The sequence below is a fragment of the Chelon labrosus genome (genome assembly GCF_963514085.1).
Source record: "Chelon labrosus genome assembly, chromosome: 11".
Taxonomy (NCBI): Eukaryota; Metazoa; Chordata; class Actinopteri; order Mugiliformes; family Mugilidae; genus Chelon; species Chelon labrosus.
In genome coordinates, this window is record NC_140344.1 from 23142932 (window position 1) to 23170315 (window position 27384).

A 27384-nucleotide genomic window follows, 5' to 3' on the forward strand; every position below is an offset into this window, starting at 1 on the left:
CTATTTAAAACATTATTTTCTAAAACAAACCAGCGCTGACATATTTTAAAAAAACACATGCGGCACCAACATCGGTTCCGCTCTGTTTTTGTCCGTACTATTTTTCATGTTACACCAAGATGTCCATGCTAGTCTGTCACAGGTGACCGCTGTCATGGAAATTTGTCATTCGTGCCTTTAAATTGTACGTACGATTATAAATGTATCAAGGCACTAAACTAGAGGATTTGAGGGCGTTTTAAATGTAACCATGGCTCGTGTTGTGAAAGTGTTTCGGACTCTGCGGAATCATTGGAAGAAGTCCACATTCGCTGTGTGCGTCCTGTCCTACGGAGGATACTGGCTGTATGGCATAAACTGGTGAGATCTGTAAATATGAAATGAGCAAACTGGACAGTATGCAGTGCCTGTTCGTGTGTTTTAATGTTGTGTCTTGTGTGTTATCAGTGACAGTGTTCTGCGCCGAGAGGCTTGTCTAGTGGCCAGGGTAAGAGATAGACTATTCATCCTCATAAACTGTCAGCCCAAAGACATCACGTAAGTTTTCTTTCAGTGATTTCACTCCAATTTTAATCATGCCTGTTAGGAATTTGGACGTCAACTGATTGCACCAGGGGAGCAGCTGAGAAAAGCAACAGTGATTTTGAACCCTTCAGCTTGCAGTGGGTAAGAACACGCACATCTCTCAACAGATCACTGAGTGACATATCTGGACTTCAGACTCCAAATATTCACAAACTACTTCCAACTTCCTGTCTTCTGCAGAAAAGCCAACAAGCTGTTTGAAAAGAATGCTGCCCCTATTTTACACCTGGCTGGTGTGGAGATTCAAATTGTCAAGGTATCATTTAGTAATTTACCTCGATCATTCACGAGTGCCTCTTTTACAAGGCTTGACATAATGTCTGTATGTTATACATTCCTTCACAGACGGATTACGAAGGCCAGGCAAAAAAACTGATGGAGTTTATGGAACAAACGGACATGTTGATTGTGGCTGGAGGGGATGGCACGTTGCAGGAAGTCATCACAGGTTTACTGCGAAGGCCAGATCAAGTAATGTCGTAGCTGTTTTTATTCATCATTGTCTAACCATTTATTAACTGTTTTCACGTGATTTTGTTCTGATGGATTTTGTTTATTGCCACAGGAGACCTTCAGTAAAACACCAATTGGATTCATTCCTCTGGGATCTAGCAATTCTCTAAGCCCAAGTCTTCATCTCCTCAGTGACAACAAGGTCAAGTAAGTAAAAAGATCCATATTTTATTGCCACACAATCCTATAATAAATGGCATTGCATGTGTGTTTCACTCAATGTACATAAAGCGAGGATTTTCTCATACAATAAAAAAAATTATTTTCCAGGAACATTACATCAGCAACACTGTCCATTCTCCAGGGAGAAACTGTACCTCTGGATGTGCTGCAAATCAAAGTGAGAAACAGGGTCTCTTTGCTCCACGTGGCCTGGAAGTCATGAATTTAGTTTCTTAATACATACTCGGATTAGATGGCTAAATAAGATTTATTTCAAGTTTGCATTTAGTATGAATTTGATGTGTATGTTTTTGCAGGGCGAAAAAGAGCAGCCGGTCTTTGCTCTTATGGGACTCCGTTGGGGGGCTTTTAGAGACGTGGCCGCAACAATCAGCAAGTAAGATGACTGAGACGGTAACCTTGGGGGAGCAATGATGACATGACTCCCTTTGTGTAAGAATAATCAACCATGATACCTCTTCACACAGATATTGGTACCTTGGCCCACTGAAAACAAATGCAGCACACTGGTTTAGCACTCTAAGGGTAAGGCTCCTTTTCTCCCTTTAACTTTCTTTTAATATCTAAATATAAATTCTAAATTGCAAGCTGTGATTTCTGTAAACTATATTGACTGGGGCATATGTAGAGAGAGTGACAGTAGTGTGACAGACAGTCCTAGATATTTACCAGATACAATTGAACTGATCTTGGAGGGTCTCCTGAGCTCCAAGAAACAGGACTAAAGAACTCTGCTCAAGCTGCTCAACCTCAGGGGTCCGAGGACAGAACCCTGAGGTACCTCTTAGGTCAGCTTCATGAAGGATGAGCCATGCGATCAATGAGAAACCTTTTTTTTTTTTTCTCATGTCTGTCTTAATTTATTACTTTATGAGGTCTTTCCACAGAAAATCTTCTTACTGACATAATCTGGGACATAATATATTGAATCATTATTCAAAATCGTCTTAGTATCTCTCGTGGCTTTTATGAATCAATGGCCGTTGATATTTAGTATTTTGTTCTTACGCTCTAATCTCGCAGGAGTGGCCTTTGGTCCGTGAAGTCACAGTGTCCTACTTGGCTCCCACCCTCCGGCCCCCTGACTTGCTGCCTCAGAAGCCTCCCAGACCCAACTTGCTCCACCGCATCATCCGCAGACTGAAGAATTACTGGCATCCACCAGTCGAAGGTGAGTGTGTGTGCAATTTGATGGTTATTGAATCACAGCATTGCAGAAAACCAACACACTGTACATAGTTGTGTTTTTGTTGTGTTTGCTCAGAACCTCCAAAAGAAAAAGAGCCGGAGAAATGGGTGGAGCAGCAGCTGTCGACGTTAGAGCTCTTCATTCAAACGCACAACAAAAACCCTGTAGAGAGGGTCAGTCCAAAATCTCTTCTGAAATGATCCTAAAATCCCAACCCTTGTAAGCTCCAATTGCCTTGTTTTCACTCTCATTTTATTCTTATTTTGTTTGAATTTTCAGCGTATCAATGACTCCCTGATGCTCTGTGCGGAGCCTGACGACTTCACTGTGGGCGAGTTCATCACTGTCGGGTCGGTACTTGCAGCTTTTTGTTAGCGTCCTTTATGCTAATAACACTTCTGAGGAATAACACATCATTTAAAAGTTCATGTTTGCATTTAACAAAGTAATATATTGTAATTGTTCTTCATTATAGAACTAAAAAGGAAGAGGATCCAACTGTATTCACTAAAAACTCCACTAAACTGGAAGCCAGCGCTTGCCGACTGCAGCTGCCAGAGGTCAGAAACCCTTTAAATGATTTTATCTGATTCACTGTCACACACAGTGTAGCACAAGTAGTCAGCCTACTCTCATTTGGTTTATGCCTTGATATTTTAATCTGTGCTCCAATCCTGCAGGGCACGTCCGGCTTCTACAACATCGACAACGAGGACTACGAGGCCATGCCTGTGGAGGTAAGGCTGTTGCCACGGAAACTACGCTTCTTCATCAATGCAGAGCGCAGGGAGCAGCTCCTCTCACAGACTCAGTGATGAGAAGATGCAAACCAGAAAGAAGACAAGTACAAAAACTGATCTCAAGAGGAACACGAAAGCAAAGGACCAGATGCCATTCTGACATTTTGAAAACAGATTTTTGCCTCACCAGAGGAATTAAATGATCATGACGACGGATTGAGGAAGCTGTTTAACTACGAGTCAACATAACATATTCAGTTAGAGTTATTTTAACCAATTACAAAGAGGATTGCGATACAGGCTGTTGTATATGAAAGGACCAAGGCCTCTCTACTGTGGATGGCAGTAACTGATCCACAGGTTGTCTTACAGTTATTGTGTTTACTGAATGGTTTACTGTTGCCATCATATTTGAACTGGGTCAATAAAAAAAAAACAAGTCATGTCTTTAACGTCATTGCCGACAGTTTTTCTTTTTAACCATTGTGACATTTATGAATGAATTAAGCATATGCCTGTTTTGGATGAGGAGTATAGGGAAAGGTGTGATGTTGAAGATTCTCTTCTTAGAAAAAGAGGAAGGAGTGTTCAGAAGTTTGGTGTACATTTGCAAATGAATTCAGAGGAATGGAGCGAGTCTGATCCTTTTCTGTGTTGCAGTAGCTTAGAGGAGGCATTTTGGCACACTGCTTGGCGAGTCTGTGTCTGATCTGACAGATGGCGGGGACAGTTAATCTGCAGGATTAAACTGGTGGCTGCATTGCAGACTCCTTGTCATGCTGAACTCTTTAGGAAAACACAAAGCCATCCTCTCGGCGGTGTTTTATCATTAGCGGTGAAGTGGCAGTGGTAAATTTCACTGGTGGATTCTAAGTAGTCCACTATATTTCGATCTAGGTCAATAAATAGAAATGAAATCAGTTTCGTTGTTGTTCTATACTGAAGAGGCACTTTAATAATTTAGGATAGCTGGAGGCGCCGCTATAGAGAACGATGGAGAGAGACTGTGGATGTACACCTCCACCAAACACTGAAGCTTCTGTTTACTTCTGTTTGCCCAGACTCATAAAATACAATATATCTAGGAATTTATTAAAAAATGTTTTTGCTGTACATTATGATGTCATAGTGAAGCTGACCTTTGACTTTTTGGATGTAAATGGTCGCCACATTTAACCCCGTCAGACATTTTTGTGATATCTCAACATAGATATAAATATGTGAGGGTTAAAAACATGTTTTGTGAGGGCACAGTTACCTTGATCTTTGACTTTTGAAAACCCAAATTCTACTCCTTGAGTCGTAACGTTAAAGAAAGTCCACCACAAGAATGGTACAGACGAGCAAATCCAATAACATCCAACCACGGCTCTCACTGACATGAAGGCCTAATAACAGGCACCAGTTAAACTCCTAACCCCCGCGTCCCTGAAAATCCCTAAAATGTCATCATTTGACGTGATTGTACACTCCACTTGCCAGTTGAATTAGGTACACAACTGAAAACTAATGCATTTTAATATAACAGTCCTGCACTAAATCCCCCTTAATGTTCTGCAAAAACAGTTTAAGCAAGATGGTAATTCAACTAAATGTAGGATTGTATTAGAGGATGTAGTTTGTTGCGCTGATAAAGTAGAATTAAACACTAAAGTGTTTCTGTTATTTAACCGAGCCCACTCAAAAAACAGGGTTTTCAGTATAATACAAAGTACAACACAGCACAATTCAATAGTACTATGAATCACAGCCTCCAAAATAAATTAACAGCTCTCGGAACTATTTTAAACAAATGCTGAATACCAAAACCTTCATGGAGCTGAGATTTAGTGCAGGAGTGTTGTATTACAAGGCAATTTGTTTTTCTTGTGTCCCTAATGAACTGGCATTTTAGTATCCAGACATAGGAAAGCTCCTCCTGAGGCATGGAATCCCTAAAAATGAGCTCTACTACTTATACATGAAGCATCAGTAATACTAATTACATCCATTCATCTTCTGTAACCGCTTGTTCCTGTGAAGGGTCGTGGGGTCTGCTGGAGCCTATCCCAGCTGTCATCGGGCGAGAGGCGGGGTACACACTGGACAGGTCGCCAGTCCATCGCAGTTAAATAATACATTTGGGACATTTTGCTGTATTTTTTTTACACAGTTCCTAACTACAAGATTTAGAAATGCACTTCTCGCCATTCCTAGATCATTCTACAACCTGTTTTATGCTTGATATAAGTGGAAGAAAAATAGGAGTTAAAGGCAGTTTAGGCTTCTGCGTCAATTTGAAGCCGACGTGCACCTCCCCAGAAATGTAACTACACGCCGCAGCAACACAGACTGCAAGAGCTGTGATTAGTCTGCTTGGTAGTAGCATGTTCCCGCTTTAGTATTTCCGGCTGCAATTCGAAAATCTATTTTTGATTTGATTGTTTTAGATCAATAAAGATGGAACACATCGAGGACAGGTTAACTGAGGCGGTTCAGAGATACAAACATTTGTATGACTGCTGTGAAAAGACTGGCAAAAGTTTCAGTCGACATTGCTGAAAGTGAAGCAGGAAGTCAGAACAAAAGTTACCCCGACTGGCAAAAAAGACACAGCGCCAACTGGAGTGGCGTTTTTACAGAGCGAGCCAGACTGACGAGCGCGCAAGTATAAATGGATCGCACGCCGTAGGCTACATGTGTACGCTATGTGCATAGGCTACGGCGCCTATGTCTCGTAGTACCCTAAAAGAGCCTTAAGAAGCAAGTTAGATAACACTTAAGCAGTATCAGCGTTTTATTGGTTTACAATGGCAGTACAGTAAAACTGACAGTTGCTCATGCTATTGAGTTCATGTGTTACATTACTGACATCTCTTAACGGTGTTTCACATTAGTAAAGGTGAAGACTTATTTGTTATTTCGGTGAGTTACAATCAAGAAGGAGACGGTTACACTACTCGGATGTGTTGCTGCACGTGTGCAATACTTCTGCTGACATTCAGTCGAGTGAAACACTTGGACAAATAGTTTGCTTAGCTAATGCTGGTACACGTGTTACACGAAGAAGGCATTTTTATACAGTGGTGCATGTTGTGTACATTCCCTTTTACATTTAACATACACCTGTAAAGCAAACGCAGTCAGGAGGAGGGAGAGGATACATCTGCTGACGAGTAAATAGACCAGTTAGAGTTAAAAGGTCTAACTGGAGACTCAAAGGTCACTCAGGAGTGCAAAGGACAATACGCTTAGTCATTTCAGCAAATAATGTTGACGCACATACGGAAATAGGTCAATTACATAGCAGTAGCAAATATGAGAAAGTCACATGTTCTTAAGGCGCCATTTTAAAACAAAGTGTAACTACCCTTTTGCTTTCACGTACAAGACTTAGTGCACTTCCTTTAACCAACCCAGAGGCCATAAAACCACTTTCTAAATCAGCAGTTTTCAAAATTACTTACTTTTGGATTCTGACGAAAGATTTTTAAAGATTAAATATCAACCAGTGAATGAAAAAGTTTTTAAAAAATACTCGGGTTTTAGCTTATCTCAGAAGGGGGGGCATAAGAAGGTTGAGACAGCAACTTCTAATTTACTCAAGGCAAACATCAGCCTCATGTGTTCCAACATGGAACAAATTACCACAGAGATTGGCAACGTGACGGATGAACTGGAAAGCGGTCTCTGCCAGCAGCGTTCAAAAGACACGGTTGGCCCATCTCTAAAGCTGGATCCACTCAATGGGGCCGCGATGAAAAGACTGAGAGAAAACCCTCAGCCGGAACAGACGGGGTCCTTTCTGTGAATCTGCCCATAGAGGAGGAGTTAAAGCTTCTGCTTAGCTCTCATCAGGACATCAACAGATCTCAAAAAACAAAGAGATCTTTGTCGTGCACACAGACAAAGTGGAGACGATCTCTTTGAAGCTGATCAACAAGTAAACTACATACGGCTCCTTCAAGGACTCATCATTCAACGGCGTCACCAGAGGTGCGTTAGCTTCCGCTGACAGGCCAGCCTCCACAGTAATCCAAGTTAAAAAAAACACAAAGCTGAGATACCCACCAAAGGCGCCCCACTCCGTAACTACTCATTGGCTCAGACTGTGAATCATAAGCGTAGCAATATAAAAACAGTTAAGCATGATTGTGTGCGTCAGGTAACAGTCCAGTGGTGGACGAGGTGCAGCATTCACGGTAGGATAGTGCTGGAGGATCACATTCATTTTAAATTGCTTCACCGATTACGACAAATGAGAAGCTATGATGAATAACAGTTCCCATAAAGCCCCGATCACTTGTGAGAAAACACAGAGAAAAGATCTACCTTGTGCTGAAGGTGCATAACCGTGAAGAAAGTATTTATATCAGCTTTTCTATTCTTACTCAGTTTCATCCTCCCCGTTATGAAAAGAGGAAATCACACTCGGCGTGTTCCAGTCTTACCTAACATGTTGATTTCCTAAGCGAAATCAAGGTGTGAGGTAAGACTGGGAAGAAAATGCTGTGAGGTTGAGTACACGTGAAAAAGGAAGATACTTGCAACGACTCATATTGCTTCCTTTCCTTAAAGGCAAATAAAGTGAAAGCTTTTCGTTTTACTATTTCTCTCGAAATAGATTTACCGGAATATGAAAAACATCTGAGTACAGCAGAAGTTTTGTTTGATTTTCCCAAAATGTGAAGCACACAAATTCGTTTCCAGGAGTAAGACCGCTCCCAAATATGGACGTATTCTTCAGACAAACCGAAAGCAGACGATAAAGCTTCAGGATTGTGACAGTGTCGTTGACTTCTGTATTGTTACAAGTGCTGTAGAGAACAATCCATCATCTTCGGGAGATGACCAGACAGGGTGAAGACTTCTCATATTTTAATCCAGTACTTCAGTCCTTGGCCCTTAAGCCAGAATAAAAGTCAGACAAGCACACACACCAAAAAAACAAATTTTTGACAAAAAACTTACTGAATGACGTGAGATGTGAACGGCAATAAGAGCACACGACCGCCACGCAACACTGTCTGTAAGGAATTATCGGCCGGTGCGCACCAGCGACCTTTAAGCGTCCTTAGCACCCTCACTGGTTGGTTCACAGGTCAGATGAGACACACGGAGAGGAAACAAGACACCCAAAAGAAGTCCCAGGGTGGAGGCAGTGTCTTCAGTGTCTTTGTGTGTGTGTGGGCCTTGAAGGCACGGATAATCCAGTGGCATCCAAATTTCTTCAGTGTGAGGAGTGGGGTCAGGGGCTCAAGTGCAGCAGAGGTTGTCTATAACCAGCGTGACATCGATGCCGTACACCTCCAGCAGGTCGACCAGGAAGGAGCGATCGCCCTGGGGATCCAGCCCCATGGCCCTCACGTGATCAGCGGTGAGAGTGGGATCGGTGCTCCCTGCTACGTCGGACAGGGTCTGGAAGATGCGGTTGTTCAGCTCCATGAAGAACCTAGGACAGGAATAATGATAACGAAATACATGACAACAACTACAGAAAAATCATACTGTGGTCCCAAAAGAATAAATCTAACAGCAGTACATAGCAATAATGGTTCCTTTATAAATACTGTTTAGTGTGAGTATGACTCAAGAGTCATGAAAATGCTCGTCAAGGACTCACAGAATGAAAAGATCCTCTTCATTTGACGTGCAGTCTTCATCCACCTCCTGAGAGTACAGCAGCATTTGCCTGAGAAAAAATAATCATTAACACACCTATTTGACATCTATTTGTGCTGATAAAATGTAATTTGTCCTCAAAATAAGGAAATGCAGCAAGCAGATTACATTTGACCGAAAACAACATGCATTTTTCCATAATGTCAGTGAATGCATCCCGAATGCAAGTACAACAACCCTTATGTGACGATGAAAATACATTACAAACTGTAAACCAATTTGAAATCAAATTATGCTTATTTTTACCTCTGTTCAGTCAGCTTCCTGTACTTCTCCTTATCCGCAGCATTCAGTCTGAGCAACGGCAGCAAATGGCTTCTGTGCGTTTTCACATTCTGGTTATCAATGTAGACATCATACAGCTCCTTCTTCTCCTCAAAAATCTTCTCTGTTGTGCCTTGAAATTTATATAAAAAAAACAAAAACTATGAGGCATAAGGAATAATTTCTAGAGATAAGAAATAGTGTTAACAATTTACAATAAAGCTTCACTCACAGGCTACGTATGACATCTCTGTTTCTAGGGCGCCGATGTCGGCTACATTGATGTAGAAGAAAGGCCGCAATTCAGGCACAGAAACTCCAATTCCAGGTAAAGAAACATTGGCCAGGCAGCAACAGCAATATACTGAAATGTAGATAAATGGCAAGAAAAGTCTATCACATCCTGACCTGTTCGCATTACAAAAGATGTGAATTACCAATCTGCAGAAAGTGCAATGAAAAGGCTGGGAGTGTGTGTGCATGTTCAACCCTGCTCACCCCTGTAGCAGACCACACCCACGGGCGGGGGAGAGAAGATGAGGAGACGTTTCCGAAGCAGCGCAAACTTCCACAGCACCATAATCTGCTCCCCGAAAAACTGGATGAACTGGGACATGCAGCCGGCCGGGTGGGTGATCTGCGGGTTAAGAAGCAGCTGTTGTTGTTGTTGTTGTTTCACGGCACACAAGATAAGGCACCATCGGGCAATATGCACTACAGCAAGCGTGTTCTGGTGCTGTCAGGTACCTTCATTTCTGGGTGCATGCAGCGGTTGATGGAGGTGACGCTCCAGGTCGGACAAGCGGTGACCAGGCCATTTCCTGTAGGGGGGAGAAGAGCCTTCTTGTCCTCGTAGAAGGCCTCTAGTGGAGAATACTGGCCCGGACACTGCAGCTGGTGTCTACAAGGAAATGACAAAAAGACAAAAGAAATTCTCAGTAGTGAGTCATTTATTTAAATACATCCATGATTCAAGATTACAGATGCTAACCATTGCTTCTTGTTCTTAAATTGCACCATTTGAGGCCAGTCACATTAAATTAATGACACTTTATACTGGGTTTAAACACTGTTCAATGCAATTCATAATTAACAGATTTCTTCAAGCAGTTTGGACGTCTGTATGTTATTGCACAGTGACTCTAAAGCCACAGGAACCACTCATAACTGCAGGCTAGATAACCGCATTCCATTCATTTCACGGCTGATCCACTTGTTTGTAACCACAAACTATGGCTGTCTCATATATGAGAGTCGGTGGAAGTCAAGTTTTTGAGCGGAAAGAGAAGTGCTACCGAAGAGGGGATAAAAGAGGCTGTCAAAGTTTCCCCCCACTTTTTCTTAGACTCCTTAGAAAAACTGCACATCAATGGGTTCTTGTGACAAAAGCCGTAACTGGGACTCTGAGTTCATGTTTAATAGATGAGAACATTTTCGACAAAGAAGCGAGGATCGGAGGCAGGCACATAAAGAGAAGTATGTGAAGAAAGTTGTGTTGGAAATAAGTACGGAAATAGAATATGCTGGAATATAAACCAGTCAGCCACAACATTAAAACCACTGACAGGAGAAGTAAATAACAACAAGAAAAAATCTACCATCTTGTGACAATTCAGTTTCTGCTTCATGTGGATGTTACTTAGACATGTAGCACCCACCTAGACCAGACCAGGCACCCCCACCCCATAGCAATGACACTCCTTGATGGCAGCAGACATCCCCAGCAGGATGACACAGACACACACACACAAAAACGCTTTAGGAACAACTCAAAAAAACATGAAGAACAGCACAAGGTGTTGACCTGGCCTCCAAATTCACTAGATCCCAAACTGATCAAGTATCTGTAGGATGACCCAAAGGCCCCCTACTAACAACATCCTGTTGCCAGACACCACAGGACATCCTCAGAAGGCCAATGTCCATTCACTGATGAGTCACAACTGTTTTGGAGGTTTTGGAGAGACTCACACAATAATAGGAAGGTCATAAGGTCATAATGTTATGCCTGACCGGTGTAAACACACTGGTGAAAAGGAATAATGAGTAATAAAAAAGGCTCAGATACAAAGCACACGCAGCATGTCTTACCTGACTTGGTTCTCCAGGAAGGGCATGTAACGGTAAAGCAGGGTGTAGGAAGGAGACAGGATTCCCACAGACTTCATCCTCGCTCCTCGCTCCAGCTCGCTCTCCACAGGCATGTTAGCGAAACAGGCCAGCCCGAAGTAACAGCCTTTACGAAAATATCTATCCGGAAGCAACCACAAAGCCGTTGTAAACAGAGTGAAAAACACATGCCTGCTCCGGTAGAACTGGATTTGACTCATAGGGGTACGTACATAAAGTCACTGGTGATCCGGTGGGAACCGCTGGCCATTGATTTGAATTCGACTCCATCCAGGTTGATGTCGTGAGGCAGGCACCACTCTACCATATTCCCTAACATTCACAGACACACAAAAAGAAAGCATGAATCATTTCCCCTACAGTGTGCTCTCACTATGCACACTTCCTTCTTCAATTCTGTGCCAGACATGGTGCAGCAGGAGGTCAGGGACATTAAGAAAGCACTGACTCAGCTACTGTAACTATCTAAACACTGACCTATTTAACCTATGAGGCCAAACCACTGACATCTGGGCCTGGATGCCGTGTTGAGTTTGATTAAACACCTGATCTGTTTTAACTACCAGTCTGCAAATGATCAATTAAATAGAGGAGGATGTAGTCACTCTTTAGATCAGGTTTCAGTTCTGTATGATCTCCACAGTTTGTTTTATAGCTTGCAAAAACAGTACACCAAAACCAGGAAGTACGTTTCCTTTGGCATGGTTGCCCCACATAAGGTGAATATAAAAAAACACACAATGGGGTAGTTCTTTCTTTGGTTTCATAGTCCTTTCCTGAACATTTTCAACGTGACAGATAAAAGATCAGATCCCCTTTCTTACCTGATCTCGTATCGAAAGTAACCACAAACACAGCCACGATCTGGTCCTTTTCCTCCCATTGATCCCTCATGGAGAGGCCGGGGAAGGGAACGTTACGCTCTATACCCAGAGGCTCCGGACGATCCCACGAGTGTCCCTCCGTCCGCGGGCGACTCGGGATTCCCTGCCCGCCGGCAATAACAGCTGTTGCGGTCCGCGTCGGGCTGCAGGTGACGGTGGTGGTGGTGGCGGTGGTGCTGGCGGCGGCGGCGGCGACGCTGCTGCGCCCAGTGCCAGCCGCAGTGCCTGTCGGTGAACGCCTCCCGGCTGGCTGCGAACTTTTCTCTGCGTCTTCCTCCCGCGGCGGCTGAGGCGGTGGCTGGGCCGCCTGGTTCGCATCGGGCGGTGGGATCTCCTCCCAGTCCAGCAGCGGGGCGCGATCCGACTGTTCCACCATGGTTCCGGTGCTGGTGCTGGTGCTGCTGCTGCTGCGGTTTGCTGCGTCCAAGGACACGAGAAGAAGGGAGGGAAATAACGCAAAGCTCCGACGTGCACTTGTTGTCGAAGGAGGTTAAACACGCTGTTGGAGCCGGATCATGACTCCCTGCTGCTTCGCAGGCTTGTTTTCTATGTATTTGTAAGCGTGTCACATCCACTGACGGGCTGCCTCTCCTCCTCCTCCTCCTGTCTCACTGTTTTGATGACGCAGCTGACTTCCGCCCACGTGTCTATATTACTATTTCATACAGTGACCTAATTTTTTGCCATGAGCCATTTATTTTGTCCATTAGGAATACATATCTGCATGTCTTAGAGTTTGCACCAATACTTAATAAATCAATAACAACAACTTTAGCGTTTTACTTGAACCTGTAAACAATTTTTATATCATTTTATTTGACTTTAAATATTATTATTTTTTAGTTTTCATGCTACCCATTCATAAGTGCCGTATTATATTTCTATGGTAACGCTGTATAAAAATTGTTAAAGTAATTAATAGGCACTTTAACGAAAGCTGCGTGGCAGCTCGACCAATCAGAGAGCTGCATTTCTCAACGCGGTGGCATAATTTATTTAAACAGGAAGTCCTTTACATGTGTGGCGCGAAATTCAAGCGTGGTGCTGGTGGTGGTGGTGTTTGTGCGGAAGGCGACTTGTTCGTGAGTAAACGCCATAAACAAACGTTGCTGGAGACTTTTTTTTTTTTTTTTTACTGAGGCAACTAATATGTGGAGCATCTTTTGGATTTCGGTTGTCTCTGAAAATAAAAATTGCAGTGCTTTGCTGAAAAATATCCTAAAAGATAAACTTTTAGGAACTGCAGCAACTGTTAAATGATGTGCCCTGTTTTTGTGGAAGTCTATAGAGATTTGCTATCATACTGGTCAGGATATATGGTATAACTAGGCCTCCTAGTTCAGCCATTGGGAGAGCACTACTGGCTCATTAGAAGACCCTTTATCTCCATTATATCTCCATATTTAGAATCAACGCTTCATAATCTTACAAATAACATCAGTCCAGGTGTCCGACAGAAATCTTTTCCCAAAACTCAGGCCCAGAGCATGGCGACGTTATTTGGTGGAATCAGCCAGCAGCTGGACTTCTCTAGCTGTGGAGAGGAGGGGAGCAGCAGCGACAACAACTCGGATGACTGCAGCCCCCGGATCTGTAGCCCCAGGATCCGCAGTCCCAGGATCCGTAGCCCCGGCTCTGCTTGCAGGACGCCCATAGTGCAACGCCACCGCAGCAGAAGCAACACCTTGACTTCCCCTTTAGCATGCACCAGCCCGATACCTTACGCTTCCTGGAAAAAGCTGAGGCTCTGTGACTCTCCCAGCACGCCTAAGGTGGGGAATATTTAAGGGTGACTGTCATGTGTGAGTCCCTTCGAATCAGTTTTCCTCCCTCTGGATGAATTGCTTTCCTTTTTCCCCGCTGCAGAGTCTGTTATCAAAATCGTCCCAGCCTTGCTCCAGCACTAAAGTAGCCAGCCACAAGCAGAAGACCCTGCGTTTCGCTTCGACGGCCGCCATCCTCATCCAGGCACCTACTGTCAATGTGAATCCTTTCACCCCTGACACCGTACGCAGGAACAGCGAGCAGCAGTGGAGGAAGAGCTGTAGGAGTGACGATGATGATGATTATGGGCGCAGGTACCTGAATGGCCACCTGTGGATTTGATGATTGAAAAAGTGTGTAATTCAGAGCAGAAAATCAGCTGCACTTTATTTGTATTACTGGGCAACAGATTAGCAAAATTGTTTACCGGGAGTGAAATTGGTTTCATTATGTGGTGGACTGAACTCATTCTACATTGTGCCTGATTTTTCACTTTAGAGAATATAAAGGTCTAAATTGCATTTCCATCTTTTAGATTGAAACACAGCCTGACGTCATCCGAAGAGGATGATGAGGCCTTTCTCCCACCGAAGGTACAACTATTTTTATCAATGCTTATTCTAAATGTAACCCTCCCTCTCAGATGCCTCTGATAACAATTTCATCACCATGCTGTGTCATCTTCAGCTGCCTCCTCACTTCTTGTTTTGTCCAAAATTACATGCTGCCAGTCCTACTTCCGGGATTTCTCAAAGGAATCTCCGGCAGAAAAATCGTCCGTCAGAATCTTCACAAACCGCTTTCCTTGTGGAAGTGTTACCATATTTGGTGACGCACCAAATAAAAACCCTGCTTCTAGCCGCTCCAGAGTCTGAGCTCTGTGACGTGTGTGATCCGTCTTTAGAAACTGTCTTTGCTTTTTACCCACGGGTCCCTCCGTCTGTTTATCTGGCAGAGACGTGCTGTCCAAGCCCTCATGCTGTCACGGTATGAGAGTGAGTTCCTGGAGCTAGAGTGCATCGGCGTGGGCGAGTTTGGGGCGGTGTACAAGTGCGTGAAGAGGCTGGATGGTTGCTTGTACGCCATAAAACGGTCTCACCGGCCCCTGGCTGGCTCTGCCAACGAGTGAGTCAGCATTATGAGTCTTTTTTTTGTGAGAGACTGATCAGTTTTATTATTTATATTCATAACTGATCAGATTCATCAGTGTCCATGTCTTCTCAGGCAGCTAGCCCTTAAGGAGGTGTATGCACACGCTGTTCTTGGGCACCACCCACACGTTGTTCGCTATTATTCCGCCTGGGCAGAGGATGATCACATGGTTATTCAGAATGAATACTGTGACGGTACGTTTCACATTAGCGTCAGAAATACAATATAAAAAGTAAGTTGTGATACTGTTATTATGTGTGTTTGTGTTTCAGGTGGAAGCCTCAGTGATGCCATCGTGAAGAAGGAGGTGCAGGGCGAGCTGTTCACAGAGGCCGAGTTGAAGGATCTGCTTTTGCAAGTATCTATGGGTCTAAAATACATCCACAGCTCAGGCCTTGTACACCTGGATATCAAACCAAGTATGTCTCAGTGTCCCACGTTTAAATGTAAACCGGGCAAAGAGTGCGTAATGCCTGAAATGTGCACAACTCTTTTTAGGTAATATATTCATTTGCCAGCATCGCAGCCAAAGTTCATCAGCTGAGGGGGAGAGCGAGGAGGAAGACGACGGAGGCGCTTCGGCTGGAGTTATTTATAAAATTGGTATTGCTTTAGATGCTGAACAGATTGGTCCCTTGTTTTTACTTATTTATTTTTTTTATTGAGTTTATGATTTATGTTTTGTGCAGGTGACCTGGGTCATGTGACATCAACCAACAGTCCTCAAGTTGAGGAGGGGGACAGCCGCTTTCTGGCCAGCGAGGTCCTGCAGGAGGTAGGAGAGTTGAAGGGGAAAGTAGCTGGTTGCACCTCACTGTTATCTGACAGCAAAACATCACGAAAGCGTAGCTCTTTCCTGTTTTTCCATTGTTTCTAGCATTTATTTCTGTCATCTCTCTGCTCCCCAGGATTACAGCAACCTCCCGAAGGCAGACACATTTGCTCTGGGCCTTACAGTGCTGCTGGCAGCCGGGGCTCCCCCTCTACCGCAAAACGGAGATCAGTGGCACAATCTTAGAAGGGGCCAACTACCCAAACTGCCTCTGGACCTCTCGCCTCCCTTCAAAGGTTTACTTCAGGTATCACCGGGCTGAAGTTTCTGTCTTTTTAAAATAAGACTTAATCAAAGAAATTGGAAGTTATTAAATTGTTTTTTTTCTTTGTCAGTTGCTGCTGGATCCGGACCCGACCAGGCGGCCATCTGCCAGGGAGCTTTGCAAGCACACGGTCTTAAGGGAAAAGAGGACAGAGAGGCTGGCTGCTCAGCTGCGTAGAGAGCTCAATGTGGAGAAGTTCAGGACAGCCATGCTTGAAAAGTGAGTCACATTATGCATAAACTTAATGTTCTCACTAGATTAATATTTATTTATTGGTGTTTGACAACTAGAACAAGCTTTGTTGTTCATTCTTACCTATAAAGGACCACTATTGCATACATACAACATAAATTTGCTATAATGAAGGGTTAGGAAAGAACAAAAACTGGTGCTTATACTAAATAAGGCAACTTCCTGTTCCTGAGGCTCTGTTAAAAAGCTACAAGTGCATAAATGTGACCAGCAGGTGGTGGAATTTCATGATTAATTAAAACAACCCAGTGAGGAGTAACTCTTCTCTCCCACTTTGATGCCACTTTTTCCCTCTCCACAGAGAGCTCCAGGAGGCTCGTCAGGCAGCTTCGTCGCCGAAACAGAACCTCAATCCAGAGCTGAAACCTTCTCCTAAGATGGGGTCATTACCCAAAGCGGGGAAGAGGCTCGTCGGTAGGAGGGCCGGGCGATCCATGAGCTTTGGTTGCCCGGGGTACGGAGTCTGATGGGACCTTTAGAAGCCTATGTCCTTTTGATGCGGCCGTAATGCGATTCCTTTGTGGTAAAAATACAGCATGAGGCAGTAAAACGCGATTCCCTACACAGGAATCCTACCAGCCAGACGGACTGCCTTGTTTGTGTCTTCTTGGTGGGTTGGTGTTGCTGAGAGAATGAATAGCTTTGGACAGCACTGATTTTAAAGTACTGAACTGACTCAAGCGCATACCTCGAGTGAGACTTTAGACCAATGTGCTCGACAGCCTGTCGAGCACATTGTCGACGACAGGTCAAGGATTTGTTTTCTGTTTTTAACTGTAAATAAACATTTTAAACATTTTATCTGCTGTATTTCAGGGTTTTTTTGTATATGTCTTTTATAATTTAATTATAGGTCTTGTGTTTTTCTCCGGTCTTGTAGGAAGAATAAAGCCCCCTCCTTCTCCCCATTCTCCAAATTTTAGGTCCTTTGTAATTCAATTCATTATGTGCGATTAAATCAAAATGCTGATTTAATTACATGCAATACTAGTATTGAAGGAAAGCCAACAGGTTTTTATTTGTTTGATATCCTCGATAACCAACCAGAAGACACCGATCAGCCACAGCATTATGACACGAGAAGTAAATAATGTTGACCATTTTATGACAATTCAAGGTTCTGGTGGGAAACTTTTGGACCTGGCATTCATTCATGTGGATGTTCCTTAGACATGTAGCACCCACCCAGACCAGACCAAGCACCCCCACCCCATAGCAAAGACACTCCTTGATGGCAGCAGCCATCCCCAGCAGGGTGCAGCCTGATGCAGGCACACACACACAAAAACGTTTTAGGAACAACTAAAAAAAAAAAAAAAAAAAAAAACATGAAGACCAGCACAAGGTGTTGACCTGGCCTCCAAATTCACCAAATGCCAAACCGATCAAATATCTGTGGGATGCATTGGAACAAGCCTCATCACAGACGTTCAGCAGCCTGGATACAGATTGTATTTACAATCTCATGCAAACTGTTAAGTGTATTATTTACACATAATTACTTTTTTCTCTTTGTTATGAATGCTATGTTCTGTAATGCTAATGGTTCATTTGACTGCATTGCAAATAGTTTGTGGCAGAATGTTGGGCTAAGAGTCAAAGTTTTGGAGCTGCTTCACAACTGTGCTTTTCCACGCGGACTGAGTTAAGTAACCTGACTACGAAATCCTGCATGTAGTGATTTTGACAAAGATAAACTTGGTACTACCCATCAGAATGTGTTCCCACTGTCATAGAGTAGAGCTCCTGCTATTATAAAATATAGATTTAGACAGGGGAACAGATTCTGACAGTGGAAAAACCCAGGAGTATGTTCCTTCTGTTATAGAGAAGGCTACAGGTATAGACTCGGCTAACGCCGCTCGTCATCAGAATGTGTTCCCTCTGTCACAATGAAGACACATCAGCCTTCAATGAGGTACCGTTTGTGTCACTTGTCAGTGTTTCGCAGCAGATGATCTTTTTTAGGAGACTCATCATGTGGTCAAATAGTTGCAGCCACCTGAGGTACAACCAGTCTGCAACGGGAGGGTGAGGACAACCCTGTGGCTAAGATGCCCTCCAGTGGCGGTTATGGGTGCGGCCTGCAACAAAATGTGTGGTGCAATAATTGTTACCTTGCCAAATTGGTGCCCTCACACCAACTATGCAGACACAGGGAGAATATGCAAACTCCACACAGAAAGGCCCCAGTCAGCCGGTAGATTCAAACCCAGAACCTTCTTGCTGTGAGGCATCAGTGCTAACCAACACATCGCTTTGCCTACAACATTACAAACAGGATAAACACTCCCCGCTGAGAGTCAGTCAATAAGGAAAAGGTGTTATTGCACATTTTCCCCAAACTCAAAGCAAAAAAGTTTAATTCACAGGGTACAGTAACATATAATATGTAAACTCATCCTACAAGGTAATAATATTGGAGCACGAAAGTGATCACAAATGTTATTCACATCCCCGGTTGGTGCTTTCAATGTTGTTGCTAATCAGTGGAAATAAACGTGGAAATGTCTCCTCCTAGAGCTCTCTGACACAAACTACACCTCCCTGTGCACCAGTGCATCTTTAACTTGAGTTTTATTGAACATCTCTGACCATTTTTTTTATTTTTATGGTTTTCTACCCCAATGTCCCAGATTTACAATCTCAGTTTTTTTTCCAAGGTACTGAAAAAATTAAAAACACCAGTTTAAAAACTCTTAAGCAACCGATGACATTCAGTATCCACGAAGAAGTTTCTCAACAGACAAAATGAGAAATTGCTGAGCATGATGGAGACTCTGCTGTGATTTTGCATGTATTATACACGCAATACTTCATCTCCAACTTCATCATAATCGTGAGAGATGAGTCATAATGTAAAAGCACCAAAGCCCGGGATTTTGCACACAATAATTCTAACACTACTATCTATTACTGCTGGTGTTTTTGTTTGTTTGTGAGAATTGTAATCATTCTCGGAGTTAGACAGGATTTTTCAGATAGCCACATGATACATGTCCCCTGAAGGCTCTTACACTGCCTACATTATTAAAATCCAGAGATATCCTAATGTGTTTTTGATGAAATAGAGAGCAAAAGGATTATGTATGTGTTACTTATTGAGTTTTCTGAGTACTTTTGATCTGATTTGTGCTTCAAGATAGAGTTCTGCAAGCTGATCAGTGCAATTTCATGTCTCATCCTGTTAAGTGTTGTTTAAGTGGAGACACCAGCCGATTAAGAATTTAAAGTTTCTGAAATTCTATGCTAGGGGTCAAATGCTTTTACAGAAATGTCCATATTTATCACTTCATAAAACAGAAAATACTGTCAACACCCAGAAAAACAATCCTACTTTCCTTTCCTTAGTTAAATCTGTCTTTGGCTGCTATATTAAGTGGAGAGTTATGGCACAAATAATGGTAAAAACTCAATAAATATGTATTGCATGCACTATTTATAATTAAAAATGTTAACTCATAGATATCACAGTGAAACTTACATGACTTCTTAGAAGTGCAAGTTTTCTGAAGATATATGTGCAAATATGCAATATGTCTTGTTTTTAAAATTATCAAATAGACTCAAACTATTGTCCAGACTATACATGACAGCTGACCAAGCTCCAGTGTGGGTGTCTATAGAGAAAGAACTTACATACCCCTAACCCTGACCGGGTCTTCATTATTCAAATTAGGTTATAAGATCCCCTATGATAACCCAGTCCTCACCTTCTCACAGGAGAGGGTTATAGAGTTGTATCCTGGCACACCATAAAGAAGTATCTAGAACGGAAACACAGACCAGACTGGAAAAGGACGGGCACCTCAAAAGGAAAACATCACGCTTCTACAACCTTCTGAGGGGGTCTCAGACACCCAGTTTTGAAGGCCTTCAGAGATGCTGGGAGAGGGATATAGGGGAAGAGATATCTGGTGAAATAAGATGGCAAATTATTGGATCATGGTTTAAAGTATCAAGGGAAATGCAGACACGTTCGATTAGTTATAAAATTATAAATAGGACTTGTCTGACCCCATGCAAAATGGCACAATTAGGACTTAGAAACTCTGACTTATGTTGGAGATGTAATGCTTTATGTGGCACTTTCTTACATGTGATGTATTCATGCCCCATGATAGATTTGTTATGGTCTAAGATTATCTCCTTTATTAATACCGTGATGTCCTCTGCGCTGGTACAACAGCCGCTGCTTTGTCTACTGGATGCGCTACCGAAAGGGAAGTGGGCTAAACGTCCACCAGATCCCATGGTGCAGAACAGCACTTATTACTGGATGCAGGGTAATGTTGCAACATTGGAAAACAAAAGGGGATATGTCAGCGAAGGAATGCTTTGCACACGTTGCATATATTGGTATACGTGTAGGTGTATATAATGTCTCTGTTAGACTCCCTCTGGTTTGTTTTTTTGTTTGTTTGTTTTTTGTGTTCCACTTTGGCTATGTTTTTTGTTTGTTTGTTTTCAGCTGAAAACCAATAAAAACTGAATTGCAAAAAAAAAAAAAAAAAAAAAAAAGTCAAATAGACAGTATGTTGTAAATTAAATCTGTTTTTATGAAGTTTTCTTCACGCCAGTCTGAAAGAATGTACTTTAAGCAAAATGGATGAAACTCTCCAAAGTGGCCAATGTTTTTGTTTGCAGAGTGGCCCCCTCTTTTTTCCCGTTAATGAATGCCTGAGTTATTTCAACAAAAAAAAAAAACAAAAAAAACGTTGCACTCATCTCCATTTTTTTTTAATAGGCACGTCACACTCCGTGGTTTACACTGGTGACACGATGTAATGACTCAGCTCATTCAGGAACTGAGAGTTACAGTGACCTTATGTGGAAAAACACTGGGTGGCGAGTGCAAAAAGGGGACAATGCTGCCTTCAAGCTCCCATCACAAGATCTAAATCCAAGCAGAGGTAAATAATGTTGAATAATCGCCATTTCTGGACATTAGCGAAAGGGGTGATGAAGATCTGAATAAACATTCATATGAGTAAAGTGTTTTTTCAGCAGGATTCAAAACAAGCGTAATCTCATGATCCGTCTGTCACAAGTTGTTCAGTGTCATCGTTAAAGTTGGGATATGCTTACACATAAAACCTAGTTTATTTATTTTTATTTTTTTTTGTGTGTGTGTTTTTTAAAGTAAATACTAACTTTGTATGCCAGTGTGGCGTCTAGCAACGCCCCACGTGACATGTGCGCTCCACTCGCTCCTGAATTCGTACTTTCCCTACAGCACACGGCACGTAAATGCACCACATTAAATTACAATGTTTTGCTCTCGAGCGCCGGGTGCAGACCAGACAGGGAGGGAGAGGAGGAGAGGAGAGGAGAGCAGAGGAGAGGAGCAGGGACTCAGATACACAGCAGTTTTTGTTTGCACCGTGTGCACAGACCCCAAATCACTGGGAAACGCTTCAGAAAACCATTTTAATTGTTAGCTTTAAAAAAAAAAATAGCATTTCCATTAGACAAAATAGCCATATGAAAAGGACTATACGGTCATATGTTTTACGTATGTTGATGTATGTAATGTTTTTATTTTAAAATTGTGGCCTGCCTTATATTCACATTGTAGCGTGCCAGAAGTAGGCTTTAAGGCAATATTAATAGTAATATTAATTGTTATATAACTTATACACCGATCAGCCACATCATTATGACCACTGACAGGAGAAGTAAATAATTGACCATCTTGTGACAATACAGTGTTCTGCTGGGAAACTTTTGGACCTGACATTCGTGCGGATGTTACTTAGACATGTAGCACCCACCTAGACCAGACCAGGCAAAAAAAAAAAAAAAAAAAACAGATCCCAAACTGGTCAAGTATATGTGGGATGCAATGGATCAAGCCTGATCCACAGAGGCCCCCTCTATAACTTAGGAAGACCTTTTATATTTTAGTGCAGACCAATCAAATATTCAAAACACTTCTGTCTGTCTGAACTGATTTATTGTGTCATAAAGGCCTTTAAGTTATGCGCAAAAATGATAAGCCCAACTGAGCCACTGTGTATCCATCTTCTCCCATATAAACAATGGGGTCCATAAAAAATTTACTCTCCGAGTACCACATCATAAAAAGGAAATCATAAAATCATCATGTGAGAATCATGTGGCGTTCAGGGTCCTCGATGACCAAGCAACAATCTATAGGTGAACTTTAGCAACCAGATCTCTCCATTTTACTTAAATTATGTTTTCTGTTTGTAAACAAGTATTCGCAGATTGTGTTTCTCCAAGAGGGGGGATCGTGGGGGGCTTATATAATCCTTCTGACTACGGGCCAACGCGTCCCGGTCGCCTGGGAGCCCCTCTGTCCCCGCTGCTTGGTGGTTTACCTAGTCGTGTGCACAACCCTCTTTGTAATCAACCACTACGTGCAGGCGTGCGGCGTGACAGGCTCGTTTTTGCACCCGGTTCTGTTGTCCCCTGGACGCTATAAAAGGGCCGCCCCCTTCATCTTCCTATCACAACACTGACTCTGACGAAGAGACGGACGAATCATCTTCTAACTCAACGAACGAACAAGCCATCATCTGAAAAATGGACCCTTGCGAGTGCTCTAAGAGTGAGTGTTCTTCCTTTATAGATTTATTTTGTCTTGTTCGAAACGTCTGTTAACGTGCCACACTGAAACTGAGCCGGTTTCTTTTACATGTTCAGCTGGAAAGTGCAGCTGCGGAGGATCCTGCACCTGCACTAACTGCTCCTGCACCAGCTGCAAGAAGAGTAGGCTAAGTCAGATTTCATCCTCACGGTCACATACCGAGTGATTTACTGACATCTGAATCAGATTCCAGTCAATGCTACTTTCTCCAGCCCACTACATTTGTTTTCTGAGGACACATCAGATGTAGTCTACTGATGCACCTTTTGTTTTTTTTAGCCTATATTAAACGTGATAGACTTCACAGGTGATTCTAATTGGTGAGCTTTTGGGGAAAGTCAAACCAATCCCATCATTGATTTACAAAAATGCTCGATCTTATGGCATCAATAACTTTATTTGTTTGTTTTGTTTTTAATGTGCATCCCTGTTTATATGTCCCTGATGTGTCTTTTTGAGGTTGTTTAAAATCAAATTTGACTTGTGTCTGTAACTAACAAATCTTTCCCCCTGATTGCAGGCTGCTGCCCATGCTGCCCATCTGGCTGCAGCAAGTGCGCCTCAGGCTGCGTGTGCAAAGGGAAGACATGCGACACGAGCTGCTGTCAGTGAAGATCCAGTGGCATCGGCGCCCTTCTGACCTTGTGATGGAGCCCGTACGCTACGCTGAATAAAAACTGCAGATGTTAGAGTAGTCCATTTTCTACATTGCTTTTCTGTTGAAATAAAAATGTGTTGACACAAGCTGGTGTTGTGGAGTTTTGCTTTTTAAATATTTAAGCAGGGTATGGAAGTGTCGCAGTTTGCGGTTGTGACTAAGGTCAAAATCAGAAAGGCCGCACAACGGTAAATCCTGCGAGTCATTGTGACAAAGATGCTGCTGTGGTTTTAATGAGGGGTAAACTATGTTCCAGACAAAAGGTCAACCTCAGGTTTGAAACGTGGACAACTTAAAAGGCCCTCACCCCCTCTAAAATATACAAAGTTAAAGGCTACTTGTCCAGCAAAAATGCATAAATATCAACTATAATATATCCAAAAACTGGCTAGAGGATTGTCTGGTAATAAAATGGAACCATTGTAGCATGAGTTTCACACAGACAACTGTGCCAAATAAACCCCATCAGTCATTAAGAACCAAAGAAGCCACTTGGATGAGTGTTGAAATGCCTTAAAACTAGAGTATAGCTGCCTTTGTTTTAGCTGTATTTTTGGAAACGATATGGCTGCAGGTGCCTTTTGCTTTCCAATAACGGTGTAAAATGTAGAAGCGATTAACTTAGTAAGTTTAAAGTGAATTTATGTGACGCTTATATGAATTTGTCCATTTCCTGTCAATTTGTGACTTTGATTTATCTTAGGTCATTGTGTGCAGTTTCATTGGGAAATATATTATTTTTAGACGGCATATTGTCATTTTAACCTCAACATGGCTCCAATAAAGAGTATTAATTTGGACTAGGGCTTCTGCGGAAAAAACTAACAAGGCGGAACAAAAAAATAGACACTCCGGTTTCTCTTAGGAACTTGAGCAGTGACGTACACCGGAAGCGTTGCGTTGTTTCTATGTTAGCGATAGAAGTTTCGACAGGACGCCTTGTTTTCGTCGCTATGTCGTCCCAGTGACAACATTTATTTTCCCTGGGTCGTTATTAAAATACATTTAAGCAGCCGAACATGCCGAAGGTCGTGTCCAGAAGCGTCGTGTGCTCGGACACCAGGGACCGAGAGGAGTACGACGACGGAGAGAAGCCTCTTCATGTCTACTACTGCCTGTGCGGTCAGATGGTTTTGGTCCTGGACTGCCAGCTGGAGAAGCTGCCCATGAGGCCCCGGGACCGGGCCAGGGTGATCGACGCGGCCAAACACGCCCACAAGTTCTGCAACGTGGAGGGCGACGAGAACACGTACATCAAGAGAGCCGAGGGCATCGAGAGGCAGTACCGCAAGAAGTGCGGCAAGTGCGGCCTGCTGCTCTTCTACCAGCACCAGGAGAAGAACAACCCGGCCACCTTCATCGTGGACGGAGCCGTGGTCAAGTTCGGCCAGGGCTTCGGCAACACCAGCGTCTACAGCCAGAAGCAGCCGGAGGCTCCCAAGAAGGTTCGTGTGATGATGACCAAGCGGACGAAAGACATGGGCAAGTTCAGCTCCGTCACCGTCTCCACCATCGACGAGGAGGAGGAGGAGATCGAGGCCAGGGAGGTGGCGGACTCGTACGCCCAGAATGCAAAAGTTATCGAGAAGCAGCTGGAGAGGAAGGGCATGAGCAAGAGGAGGCTGCAGGAGCTGGCTGAGCTGGAGGCCAAGAAGGCGAAGATGAAGGGCACTCTCATTGACAATCAGTTCAAGTAGATGAATGTTTAAGAGGGACAGACACAAACTGTGGAGCTGTGGAGGCCCTGCAGCTCCACAAACCTCTGGGATCTGTGTTGAAGAGGACAATATATGTGTATATAAACAGGAGTGATACATGTTAATGTGTTGGGTTGAACAGGCAGATCATTAAATTAGACTGTAATGTTGTTTTTTTACAAAAAATAAACATTTTTTGACATTTTTAAAACCTTTTTTTCTTTTTGTCATGTTCTGCACAGAAGTCCTCAGCTGCAAAAATAAAACTACGAAGCTACAGACAATCGTTAAGTCAGCAAAGTTTACAAAACATTAATTTGTCCTTTTCTGCATGTGGGAGAACCTGATCTAGCTATTTCAAAAATGGCTTTTGACAAGAAAACAATATTTTATGTTCTTGGTCTATAGAAGACATTTTGGATTATAGAAATAGATTAATCAGTACGACTACAATGTGTGTGAAGGTTCTCATTCATTCAGGTTATCATATAGCCAAGAAGAAAGAAAGAAAGAAATGAGGGCCACTGGACTTGTAGGGTGTTTTACCATTCATCCACAGGAGCTTCTTCAGTTCTAAATTTTCATTCGGAACATCTATGAGTGGATCCCACATGAAACTCGCACGATAGGATCTGAGACGATCAGTGACTCGCCTGCAATTGGAGGAATTTGTTCTGATCCGAAGAGCCATTAATGGCCAGATATTCCCGACCCAAGGAGTGGACAGAGGTTAAACTGTGTTGTGACATTTTATGCCTCGGCTCACGTTCCCTGTTCAGAGAGGGGTCATTTGATTTTACATAGACTGCCTCCTTTACTCCTATTTCGAACCATCTTTTCTCTGGGTAAACGCCTGCGTTGTTTATCCGCAAAAGAGTGTCCCTTGTCCTTCAGGTGTAGGTGGATTACTGAGGCCTGACCCGAAGACCCGACTCCCCTGCGTTGAGCCATGCGTTTGTGAATGGGTCGTTTTGTTTCCCCAGTGTGCAAGTACATTCTTCACTGTACTGAGCTGCACAGACTACATTCTGAAACAAGTCCACTTGGCGTGGTTTTAGCTTTGTGAAGATGCGCAGCAACCTTGATAGTCAGGAATGTTGGCCAAACTTTCTTTCGTTCTTCTAGTTCTTCAAATGTGAAGATTTGCAGGTCTAAGTTTTATTTAATTCCGTTATTCAGACATATTGAAATACTTGGGCTCTGGAAACTTGTGATGAACTTTTTTTTTTTTTCTTATTTGTGTCACAGTAAAGACTAAAAGAACGATATTCATTTGTTGCAGTGTTAACAGAATTATGAACTAAAGCCACAAGACATTTTGACCCATCATGAAAGGCACAGGTCTTAATAAAAACATTACAATTTGTGGGATTCAGTCAATAGCAGGAGCCGGAGCCGAATCCAGATCATTAGAATTTTTAGAATGTATTGCAATATTTATATTTATCCACTGGCCAATTTAAAATGCATAAAAAAATACGTTTTGGGTTATCTAGGTCAGACAGTGATTCATGACAAAATCAGGCCAGCGTCTTACTGGCAGGTCAGCCCCGTTAATGTAGGCCACAAAATACAGGACAAATTAGGAGAACAATGTGTGCTTTAGAACGGATCACAATTTTGCTGCAGAAAAGAATAGATATTTAGAGTTGCAAACAAGTGCTCTCTAAAGCCATCATATCCCATTGACAAAATCCATCATTTCACCCTTTGGAAAACAAGAAATGTCAAGAAATGAAATGCCCAGATGGAGCTAATAACATTATATGAAGGTTCAGTTTATTTTACTGTGTTTTATTAGACTGCCTTAACTTCCCAGACATGTTCTGCTCCTGTGACATTCATATAAATATTGGAGAACTGGAGATGTATGTTTTGTTTTGTTTTTTGCTTTGTTTGTAGTTACTTTAATTACTTTAAATGCACACATACTGTATGACCTTGTCACAAGGTTGGCTGATGATCCAGAAGCCCCTGGATTTTGAGACAGTTTAGGTTTTTT

General features: G+C 42.8%; 5 protein-coding genes across 5 annotated transcripts; 4 read left to right on the forward strand and 1 right to left on the reverse strand.

The window, feature by feature from the left end:
- The first annotated feature begins 40 nt into the window (after positions 1 to 40).
- agk (acylglycerol kinase) lies at positions 41 to 4592 on the forward strand. The gene is made up of 14 exons (XM_084555063.1): positions 41 to 360; positions 448 to 487; positions 587 to 666; positions 766 to 841; positions 931 to 1056; positions 1151 to 1245; positions 1369 to 1438; positions 1578 to 1657; positions 1749 to 1806; positions 2305 to 2452; positions 2546 to 2643; positions 2750 to 2820; positions 2946 to 3030; positions 3151 to 4592. Exons 1-14 carry the CDS (start codon positions 251 to 253, stop codon positions 3283 to 3285), a joined length of 1272 nt encoding a protein of 423 aa, XP_084411189.1. The 5' UTR covers positions 41 to 250; the 3' UTR covers positions 3286 to 4592.
- A 211-nt stretch (positions 4593 to 4803) lies between these two features.
- dennd11 (DENN domain containing 11) lies at positions 4804 to 12809 on the reverse strand. Its single transcript, XM_084554584.1, has 9 exons — positions 12090 to 12809; positions 11478 to 11577; positions 11227 to 11385; positions 9883 to 10036; positions 9634 to 9772; positions 9368 to 9499; positions 9118 to 9268; positions 8813 to 8881; positions 4804 to 8641 (listed from the first exon to the last, which is right to left on the reverse strand). The coding sequence occupies exons 1-9, from the start codon at positions 12523 to 12525 to the stop codon at positions 8446 to 8448; spliced, it is 1536 nt and encodes a 511-aa protein (XP_084410710.1). The 5' UTR covers positions 12526 to 12809; the 3' UTR covers positions 4804 to 8445.
- A 536-nt stretch (positions 12810 to 13345) lies between these two features.
- Positions 13346 to 17130, forward strand: wee2 (WEE2 oocyte meiosis inhibiting kinase). The gene is made up of 11 exons (XM_084554583.1): positions 13346 to 13921; positions 14016 to 14227; positions 14449 to 14506; positions 14869 to 15038; positions 15138 to 15259; positions 15338 to 15484; positions 15564 to 15668; positions 15755 to 15840; positions 15974 to 16144; positions 16233 to 16381; positions 16716 to 17130. The coding sequence occupies exons 1-11, from the start codon at positions 13637 to 13639 to the stop codon at positions 16879 to 16881; spliced, it is 1671 nt and encodes a 556-aa protein (XP_084410709.1). The 5' UTR covers positions 13346 to 13636; the 3' UTR covers positions 16882 to 17130.
- A 5740-nt stretch (positions 17131 to 22870) lies between these two features.
- On the forward strand, positions 22871 to 23771 carry mt2 (metallothionein 2). The gene is made up of 3 exons (XM_084555322.1): positions 22871 to 22988; positions 23084 to 23149; positions 23548 to 23771. The coding sequence occupies exons 1-3, from the start codon at positions 22964 to 22966 to the stop codon at positions 23637 to 23639; spliced, it is 183 nt and encodes a 60-aa protein (XP_084411448.1). The 5' UTR covers positions 22871 to 22963; the 3' UTR covers positions 23640 to 23771.
- A 554-nt stretch (positions 23772 to 24325) lies between these two features.
- Positions 24326 to 25578, forward strand: steep1 (STING1 ER exit protein 1). The gene has a single exon (XM_084555321.1). It carries the CDS (start codon positions 24705 to 24707, stop codon positions 25380 to 25382), a length of 678 nt encoding a protein of 225 aa, XP_084411447.1. The 5' UTR covers positions 24326 to 24704; the 3' UTR covers positions 25383 to 25578.
- Positions 25579 to 27384: the final 1806 nt, after the last annotated feature.

Bases quoted from the DNA above. Each gene is read 5' to 3' on its own strand.
- steep1 (XM_084555321.1), top strand. From the start codon at position 24,705: ATGCCGAAGGTCGTGTCCAGAAGCGTCGTGTGCTCGGACACCAGGGAC.
- agk (XM_084555063.1), top strand. From the start codon at position 251: ATGGCTCGTGTTGTGAAAGTGTTTCGGACTCTGCGGAATCATTGGAAG. The intron at 361-447 runs GTGAGATCTGTA...GTGTGTTATCAG, and splicing joins TGGCTGTATGGCATAAACTG to TGACAGTGTTCTGCGCCGAG. The intron at 842-930 runs GTATCATTTAGT...ATTCCTTCACAG, and splicing joins TGGAGATTCAAATTGTCAAG to ACGGATTACGAAGGCCAGGC.
- mt2 (XM_084555322.1), top strand. From the start codon at position 22,964: ATGGACCCTTGCGAGTGCTCTAAGA. The intron at 22,989-23,083 runs GTGAGTGTTCTT...TTACATGTTCAG, and splicing joins CCCTTGCGAGTGCTCTAAGA to CTGGAAAGTGCAGCTGCGGA. The intron at 23,150-23,547 runs GTAGGCTAAGTC...CCCTGATTGCAG, and splicing joins CTGCACCAGCTGCAAGAAGA to GCTGCTGCCCATGCTGCCCA.
- dennd11 (XM_084554584.1), bottom strand. From the start codon at position 12,525: ATGGTGGAACAGTCGGATCGCGCCCCGCTGCTGGACTGGGAGGAGATC. The intron at 11,386-11,477 runs GTACGTACCCCT...GCTTCCGGATAG, and splicing joins CGGATCACCAGTGACTTTAT to ATATTTTCGTAAAGGCTGTT. The intron at 9,269-9,367 runs GTGAGTGAAGCT...ATAAATTTCAAG, and splicing joins AGAGATGTCATACGTAGCCT to GCACAACAGAGAAGATTTTT.
- wee2 (XM_084554583.1), top strand. From the start codon at position 13,637: ATGGCGACGTTATTTGGTGGAATCAGCCAGCAGCTGGACTTCTCTAGC. The intron at 13,922-14,015 runs GTGGGGAATATT...TCCCCGCTGCAG, and splicing joins ACTCTCCCAGCACGCCTAAG to AGTCTGTTATCAAAATCGTC. The intron at 15,669-15,754 runs GTATTGCTTTAG...TGTTTTGTGCAG, and splicing joins TGGAGTTATTTATAAAATTG to GTGACCTGGGTCATGTGACA.